Source organism: Octopus bimaculoides, chromosome 25 (assembly GCF_001194135.2).
Source record: "Octopus bimaculoides isolate UCB-OBI-ISO-001 chromosome 25, ASM119413v2, whole genome shotgun sequence".
NCBI lineage: Eukaryota > Metazoa > Mollusca > Cephalopoda > Octopoda > Octopodidae > Octopus > Octopus bimaculoides.
Genome location: NC_069005.1, coordinates 5,829,718 through 5,838,762, shown reverse-complemented (window position 1 = coordinate 5,838,762; position 9,045 = coordinate 5,829,718). Strand labels below are relative to the sequence as shown.

At 40.4% G+C, this 9,045-nt stretch overlaps 2 protein-coding genes across 2 annotated transcripts in view; one reads left to right on the top strand and one right to left on the bottom strand.

The window, feature by feature from the left end:
• LOC106879259 (translocon-associated protein subunit gamma) overlaps positions 1 to 3,732 on the top strand; it is a 6,325-nt gene extending 2,593 nt beyond the window's left edge. Inside the window, exons 2-5 of the mRNA XM_014928757.2 lie at positions 31 to 157; positions 781 to 873; positions 2,232 to 2,363; positions 3,603 to 3,732. Of these exons, the coding sequence (XP_014784243.1) occupies positions 31 to 157; positions 781 to 873; positions 2,232 to 2,363; positions 3,603 to 3,669 (419 nt within the window). The 3' untranslated portion in view covers positions 3,670 to 3,732. The remainder of the gene's footprint in view (positions 1 to 30; positions 158 to 780; positions 874 to 2,231; positions 2,364 to 3,602) is intronic.
• Positions 3,733 to 4,538: 806 nt separating this feature from the next.
• Positions 4,539 to 9,045, bottom strand: part of LOC106879257 (N6-adenosine-methyltransferase non-catalytic subunit) — a 13,066-nt gene continuing 8,559 nt past the window's right edge. The window contains exons 7-9 of the mRNA XM_052976808.1: positions 8,890 to 9,028; positions 7,943 to 8,059; positions 4,539 to 6,831 (exon numbers count right to left, since the gene is read on the bottom strand). Of these exons, the coding sequence (XP_052832768.1) occupies positions 6,211 to 6,831; positions 7,943 to 8,059; positions 8,890 to 9,028 (877 nt within the window). The 3' untranslated portion in view covers positions 4,539 to 6,210. The remainder of the gene's footprint in view (positions 6,832 to 7,942; positions 8,060 to 8,889; positions 9,029 to 9,045) is intronic.

Genomic DNA, 9,045 nt, shown 5'->3' with positions numbered 1-9,045 from the left:
TACTTGACTTTTTGTTTCTGTGTCTCATAGGGTTGTTCTGGAGAATTCACCAAATGGATGTTTTGGAATCTGCTCTCCTCTTCATCGTTGGAACTTTGCTGAGTACCTACCTAATGGCATATGCCTACAAAAATGTCAAATTTGTACTTAAGCACAAGTAAGTATTCATCTTCAAATCAAACATTTTTTTCTTCTTTTTTTCTCATCTTCATTCAGAAAGTAGTTATATTGCTGGTTTCTAACATTGCTAAAGAATTTAGCTAAGGGTGAGCACCATTTGATAACTTTGACATCCGGTACTTGGCCAGGGTGGTCATGGCTGAAAGACTTCCTTGATCAAGGCTGGCCTGGGGTTAAACACAATATACATGCAATATCATCATTACTGCGTTGTGTTCTTGAGCAAGACACTCTATTTCACGTTGCTCCAGTTCACTTACCTGTAGAAATGAGTTGCGATGTCACTGGTGCCCAAGCTGTATCGGACCCTTTTTGCTTTTCCTTTGGATATCATCAGTGGTGTGGAGATGGGGAGGCTGGTATGCATGGGTGACTGCTGGTCTTCCACAAACAACCTTGCCCAGACTTGTGCCTCAGAGGGTAACTTTCTAGGTTCAATCCCATGGTCAGTCATGACCGAAGGGAGTTTCCTCATAATCTTGTGTATATACAATATTATGCAATCTTGTTTTTATAGAACTCTATGCAGTATTGTTTGTTTACCTTTCTATAGTCCTTGTTTTGTTGTTTATACAACCTTGTTTTGTCTTTATTCTTTAGAGTTGCCCAGAAGAGAGAGTCTGCTGTCAATAACGAAATGATGAAAAAGTTGGGTGAAGACAAGAAGATGAGTAAGAAGGAAAAAGATGAGAGGCAAGTTTTTATTTATTTGTTTGTTTATTCCAGAGGAAGTGGGATCTTTTTAAGTACCAGGGTTGAATTGCAAGCGTACCCAGAATTCATGGTATGGGTAGTATTTGTACTGGAAAAAAAAAAAACAATAAATCTTTAACCCCCACATCCAGCCAAAATATTCAATCTGTTTTATATTCGAACCAACCATTGTCAACTTTATCTTTCATCCGTTCAGAATCGAGGAAATATCAGTCTAATATTGGGATCAACTCCTGTTCTCCGTCTCAGATCAGCTGGAATCGGATTTCGAGAGGGGATGGGCTCTGCCAGGTTTTAACACCCAAGTCATGACAGTCCTTCAAAACTACCCTACAATGTCATTCTGAAAATAAACACTCACATCATCGAAATCTCAAAGCTATGAGATAACGGATGATTAATTCAAAACAATGTGAATAAAGAAGTATTAAATTTGACAGAATCATCTTTCATCATCATCATCATCGTTTAACGTCTGCTTTCCATGCTAGCATGGGTTGGACGATTTGACTGAGGACTGATGGACCAGGTGGCTACACCAGGCTCCAATCTGATTTGGCAGAGTTTCTACAGCTGGATGCCCTTCCTAACGCCAACCACTCCGAGAGCCAGTCAGGTGGTACTGGCAAAGGCCATGCTCGAAATGGTGTATTTTACGTGCCAGCGGCACTGGCAACGATCTCGCTCGAATGTCTTTTCACATGCCAGGAAGGCGACGTTGGTAACGATCACGCTCAAATGGTGCTATTTACGTGCCACCAGCATGGAAGCCAGACAGCTGCTCTGGCAACAAATGCTAAACAGTTAACTATACAAATCAACATCACAGGGTATTCTAGTAACTGAGTCCAGTTAAATTTGAAACTATTATTATTATTGTTCAGTAGTCTTACTTTTATCACGTGCTTTCACTTCACTACCGAGCGCAGCTCTGTGTGCTGTGGTGCTCTTATGGTTGTATTGAAAGTGTTTTGGGTAGGATGTGTGCAGTGCCTAGTAGTGCTATTTTCTGTATATTATATATACTTGTTAGTCCTGGTGTTTTTGTTATGTATTTGTCTGAATATTTTTTTATGATAGGAATTGTTTCTGTTTTTAGATTCCACATTCGAGTTACCTCTATTTCCAAGTCTTTGTATTTTGAAAGTTTCTCCATTTCTTCTAGAGAAATGTTGTCATCTGATGGTATTGATACATCAATTAGAAAGCATTTTTTTTTCTTAATGATCTCTGACAACTATATCTGGCCTATTGGCCTTAATTTCTCTATCTGCGTGTATTGACATATCCCAGAGTATGATTACTTTCTCATTATTATTATATTATTATCTTTTCAGAATATTATGGAAAAAGAATGAAGTAGCTGACTATGAAGCAACCACTTTCTCCATCTTCTACAACAACGCCCTCTACCTGGCACTCCTCATCGTTATCTCATTTCTTATAATGAAAAGTCTCAACTCCACTTTGTATCCTTTTTCCCAAATGTATTTTATTTCAGTATTATCATTGTTTAGCCTTCCGGTCATTCCTCCCCCAAAACATCTTCCCTTTGGAATTTCTCTCCTTGTAATTTTCCTGCAACCATCACCCTCCAAAAATTTGTTGACCCTTGTTCACCTTGTGACACTAAACCATCATCATCATAACGTCTGTTGTCCATGGGTTGGCCTGTTTGTCCAGAGGTAGCAAACTGGAGAGCTGCACCAGGTTCCAGTCTGACACAGCATAGTTTCTATGGTTGAATGCCCTTCCTAATACCATATATATATATATATATATATACACATATATATCAGGGGTCAAGTGTATCGGGCACCGGGTCGGGTCGAAAAGTAAAATGTGTACTCAACAAAATTAGAGGAACACATGCGTGGGTACCAAAGTACAGGCAGAAAGGTAATCAGCTTATGTATACAATTAACTATACTTGACTGATTATATCAATAGCCCTGAGGCTAATTAAGAAACACACCTTGTACTAAACGTACGATCCATAATAAACTTCGGATCTACACAAGGAGCAGGTTTTGAGAGAAGTGAATGATAATTGAATAAATAACAGATGGATAATGTATCAATTCACTACACCTGTTTCCAATGAATTTTTGATTGATTAATTAGTGGAGATATTACGTCATTAGAAAAAAACCGTTTTCATCAGGTGGATACATGAACGACAGCATCTTCATGGTTCTGGGTTCAGTCCCACTGTGTGGTACCGGGCTGACCAAAGCCTTGAGAGTGGATTTGGTAGACGGAAACTGAAAGAAGCCTGGCATATATATATATACATACGTGTGTGTGTGTGTATGCATGTATGTGTGTATCTCTATATCTGTGTTTGTCCCCCAATCACTGTTTGACAACCAGTGTTGGTGTGTTTGCATCCCCATAACTTGGCAGTTCAGCAAAAGGAACCAATAGAATAAGTACTAGGCTTACAAAGAATAAGTCCTGGGGTTGATTTGATCGACTAAAACCCTCGAAGGCAGTGCTCCAGCATGGCTGCAGTCAAAATGACAAACCAGTAGATTTTCCAGAGAGAAGGTCTTTCTACATATACAAATGTGTTTAATATAATTGTTATCCCCCTATGGGTTGAATGTGATGATGCCCCAGTATGGCCACTGCCCAATGGCTGAAATCAAGCTAAGAATTTAAAAAGAAATCCGTTTCCAATGCTGTCTTCCTTAACCATTCCTCAGCAATTATCTCTTTTCAGTGATTGCTTCAGCAGGACTTTTGGCTCTCTCATCCACCAGTACCAAATAATTATTTTTCTTTTTTAAAAAAAACAAAACAAATTAATGAAATAAAAAAAAATTAATAAACATATCTTGGCCCCCTTGTTTTTTTTGAAGGTGTGGCTGCATGGTAAGAAGTTTGCTTCCAAACCACATGGTTCCAGGTTCAGTCCCACTGCATGGTACCCTGTGCCAACAAAGTCCTTCAGTGAATTTGGTGCTTGCCTCGCCTTCTCGTGCCGATGTTGAAAAAAGAAGAAATTGTTCCCCTTTAGTATTTGTTCTGCACTGTGTTGACACACACTCCCTAACAGTAATCAGTCCATTGGAACCTGTAATCAATAATAATGATCATCATCATTTCACATCCACTTTCCGAGTCACCATGGGTTGTACAGATCTACAATCATGCTTAGATCCTGTTCAGAGCACTGTTTCTCTTACAACAGAAGAACCTTCTCTTGAAATTCATGTGCATGTCACTGAGCACTCCACAGACACACAGACCCTTAACTTAGTTCCAAGGGAGAATGAGCACGACAGCAAGCATGGCAAGGCTGGGCCCCTTTGAATTACAGGTACAACTCATTTTTTACCAGCTGAGTAGGTAGGAGCAATGTAAAGAGTGTCTTGCTCAAGGACTCAATGCACCACCGGAAATTGAACTCGTGTCCTTGTGGTCAGAAGCTAAATATCCTCACCAGTAAGTCATGTGCCTTCACCATGTAGTTTTTAGTCTTCATCTTTTTCTTTTGTTTTTTTCCCCCCCTGCTCCAAAGGTATCCATCTGAAAGCCATTTTAGAATGGTCACCTGCTGGCTTTAATCTTCATTCTGTGTTGATTCTATTTTGCCCTCAGAAAAATTTAAAAAGAAGAAACAAAAATAAATAAAACAGTTTCATGAGAAAAAAAAGTTTTTGATAAAGAAAATTTACTGAAAACGATGCTCAGCCGTTTAATCAAGATTGGGGTGGAAGGATTTGATAAAAAGACTGACCATCAAAGGACTTGATTTGGAAAGGAAAATATCAAAAAATGACACTAGGTATTCGTAATGAGTGGGGGGCAGGGGGTATGAAGTAGTGGGAACTAGCGTCACTGGAGCAAAGAATGTCAAAGAGACAACCCTGGCACCAAGGTAAAACACTTTGGCCACAAATGATGTCTGGAATTAATTGTCAGTGCCAGATTGCTGGCAGAGTGAGTGATAGGTTTGTCCTTTCCCGTTTTACAAGTTTAATCAGAAAGACATTAATAAAAAATATATGTATTTATGTATAGTGAGAGAAATCCGCAGGGATTTCCATGTTTTTTTGGGGGTTTTTTCAGTCTATTTATACTGATTTTTTTTTTTGTCTTTTTGTTTTGTTTTGTTTATAAACATTTCAGGAAAATGATGAGACAAATATGTTTTAATGTTGGGTTTTAAAATTATATATCAAGGGAAACCTTGATATTTACCAATTCCATGAATTCCATGATGGCTAAGGATGCACGAGACAAATCTGATAAATGACTCAGATCACATGACAAGTTTGAAAACTCAGGTGATACACACACACACACACACAGAGGTACATACGCACACATGCATGCACACAAACACAGCCATATATACACCAAATGTACCTACATACATACATACAAGTGGACCTTATGTCAGTTTCAGTGACAACTATTCCAGCTGTCTTATCAACAGAACTACCTATTCGCTGTATCATAACAAAGGTGGCTGAGTATCTCAGACACATGTACTCAATGTATAAATACTCAGCCAGGCTTGGTGTAACACAGTGTGGTCTGTCACATTACAGCAACACTTCATCCAACACAGAGATTTTGTCTCATTATTTAATGCTGTAAGTGGCTGAATATTCCACACTCATATTCTTAATGTAAGACCCTGGCAGAATTAACAGAACAGCAATGGTTCTCAACAAGGATCCATATAAGATTTTGTTGAAATTTACATGCAATAAACTGGTTATATTTTTACAATATACACAATATTTTAACATTTTTTTTTTTTATACAATACCAAATAATATTAAATTATAAAAATATAAGAGGATTTTTTTTAAACATTGAATAGCTATGATAGTCCCCACCACTACCACCAGGTAAATTACGAATCAAGGGGTTTCATAGGTAGTAAATGGTTGGGAACCACTGCTGAAGGTTAACCCCACCTTTCAAATTTCAGATACAGGCACAGTTCTGTTGATCAGCCAGTCAGTTTTTGTCCAGACAAGGTTCGGGCCAACTCCCCAACAAGACCACTCTAGTAACACTAAAAGCTATACCATGGAGATTGTGACCCCATGGTTGTTTAGTTAAACCTCTTAGCAATTTAACCATGCCTCCCAGGTACATACATACACATAAACACACACACACACATTTGTCTCTGAAGAATGTAATGGTCAGTAACTAAAATCAACACAAGGACGATGTAAAAATGAAAATGGAGAATGTTGGTTTATGTAAAATATTCTATGAAGAAGGGATCAATGTGACTGCCAAAATGGAGCAGGGGTAAGGAAGAAGTGGTCCCTAAGGTGGACAGACTTATCGCTGCATTTGGTTGCCTCTGTGCCCACGTCCACGGAAACCACCACGCCCACCTCCTCGCATTCTGCTTCCCATCACACCGCCACGACTCCGGCCAAGGTGCCCTCGGTTGCTGACCAACATGCCCTTGTTGCCACCACCTCTCGGCTGCGACGAGCCTCGACTGGGGTTGCCGCCTCGTCCAGAGACGCCCCCTCGTCCAGACACACCTCCACGGCCATCTTTGTTGCCCCTCTCCGAACTGTTGTTGCCAGGCTTGTTCTTGGGGGGCGGGGACTTCGGCCGGAGCCGTTCAATCTCATCCGTGCAGCCAGTCAGGTGACCAAACACGTCCTTGTTCACAATTTGTTTGTACATGTTGGCATTGAAGTTGCTGCTGGTCAGCTCTGGCCCTATGGTCACCCAACCTGGACGGATCGTGCTGTCCCTGCCGAATATGTGCAACCGCCTCTTGCCCAGGCAGAAATGTTCTATGATATGAAAGATCTCAACGGGTTTGTCCTTGCTCGAGTACTCAGACTCCTCTTCGATGATCAGGTCGATGTCCACGTTGGCGTGAATGAAGTCGCCATCTGTGCTACGCTTCACCGTACCTTTTATACCCATCAGGCAATGCTCCTGGAAAACAGAAGAACAATATCAACAACATCATCACCTCAACCACTATCATGCAGGGGGACATATATAAAAGACACTTAACACATACATACGGAGCGTCCCAAAAGTCACTGATGGGTTTCAGTTTCTAATAACTTCCTTAACTCTACAAATAAACGCATGAAATTTCAATACAATATAAAGGACATAATGGAAATTAATATGCACAAGTCAAATTTTGCAACCCCGCTACATCACATGAAAAACGACATCGCTTAAATGGCAGCCATTTTAAGCTTTGCACGTCTGTGCTCTTTCCAAAACTTTCACCATAACACCCTCAAGAGTTTCAGAGCCCACTTCTCTAATTTCTCTGATATTCTCCTTCTGTTGCATCAGGGTCTCCGGTTTGTTGACGTAAACCCTCTCTTTCAGGTGGGCCCACAAGAAAAAATCTGGGGAACATGAAGGCAACTGCACTGTTTCTCTTGCAGTACGAGCAGTTGCCCCATCTTGCTGGAACCATGTGTGAGGTCTGCTTTGAATGGACAGGTGCAAAAAGGTTCAGTCGAACAAATAAGCCCCAGCACATATCTTTTCAAGCCTGGTACTTTTCCATCAGTCTCTTTTGCCAAAGCACTTTAGTTACAGGGAAGTAAACAAACCAACTTTGGTTGTCAAATGGTGGTGGGGGAACAAACACAAAGACACACATACACACTCACTCACAAATATACGACAGGCTTCTTTCAGTTTCCATCTACCAAATCCACTCACATGGCTTTGCTCAGCTAGGAGCTATAGAAGACACTTGCCAAAGGTACAATGCAGTGGGACTGAACCCAGAACCATGTGATTAGAAAGCAAACTTCTTACCACACAACCACACCCTGCACCTGAATATATTTCTTTAATTTTTAACTACAGGCTTTGGCCCTCTCTGAGTTCAAGGAGCACCCAGTGCTTAGCAACCCCTTAGCCATGACCCATATTGGCCCACACATAAATCCAGCCCTACACACACACACACACACAAATACAGACATTGTGTACAAATAATAAAATATCCAAAACGAAAAAAATCTCCAAAAACCTCATAAAACAAAACCCCAAAAAGTAAACCTGAGTTTACCTTGGTCCTCTGGAAAGTAGCGTTGGGTTGTAAGTTCTTGTTGTGTCCTGGATTTTTTATATTGGTTTTAACCCAACATATGTCTTCACATCTTCGAAACCCCCACCGTTTCAGGCACTGCAACAGACAAGAAATACATTGTTGATGGCACCAAAGACACACAAGCACAGCTTAGAGAGCTGAGTGCAAAAAAAAAAAATAAAAAAAGGTAGGTTGACTTATAGATAATTTTGGAAAACCAAAAATCCCGTGTAAAATGCAACAGAATTCGGAAAGACAGAGACAATGCTTCAATGTTTATACTATATATCACATCAGTTTGTATGCTGGAAGATATGGTATGTAAGTGGTTGTATATTCTGGCATACAAGCCAAATTTTTCAAACCAAGATTCATCATCATCATCATCATCATCGTTTAACGTCTGCTTTCCATGCTAGCATGGGTTGGACGATTTGACTGAGGACTGGTGAACCAGATGGCTGCACCAGGCTCCAATCTGATTTGGCAGAGTTTCTACAGCTGGATGCCCTTCCTAACGCTAACCACTCCGAGAGCGTAGTGGGTGCTTTTACGTGCTACCGGTACGAAAGCCAGTCAGGAGGTACTGGCAACGGCCATGCACGAAATGGTGTATTTTACGTGCTACCTGTACAGGAGCCAGTCCAGCAGCACTGGCAACGATCTCGCTCGAATGTCTTTAATCAAAAATGCTGGAGTTGAATTAAAACACCAAGACAACTTTGGTGGACCAAAATTTCCATGTGAAATGCAGCAGGATTTGGAAAGCAAGCAAAAAACTGTTTGAATGTTTACATTATACACCACATCAGCTTGTATACTGGAAGATATGGTAGACAAGGGTTGAGAGAATGTGCGTATGAAAGAATATGTAGTGTATATTCTGGTTAATGAGCCAAAATTAAAATCATTATAAAAATACTTACAGTTCTTCCTCGTTCCAAACCTTCGGCATTCCCACACCATATCCACAAGAATGACCGCTGGGCAGCCACTGCTGGAATGTCCAGGCGTTCAATCTGATACACAATAGAAAAAAAAAAAGAAACATTTAAGAGCAATATTCTTTAAGTACATAATCA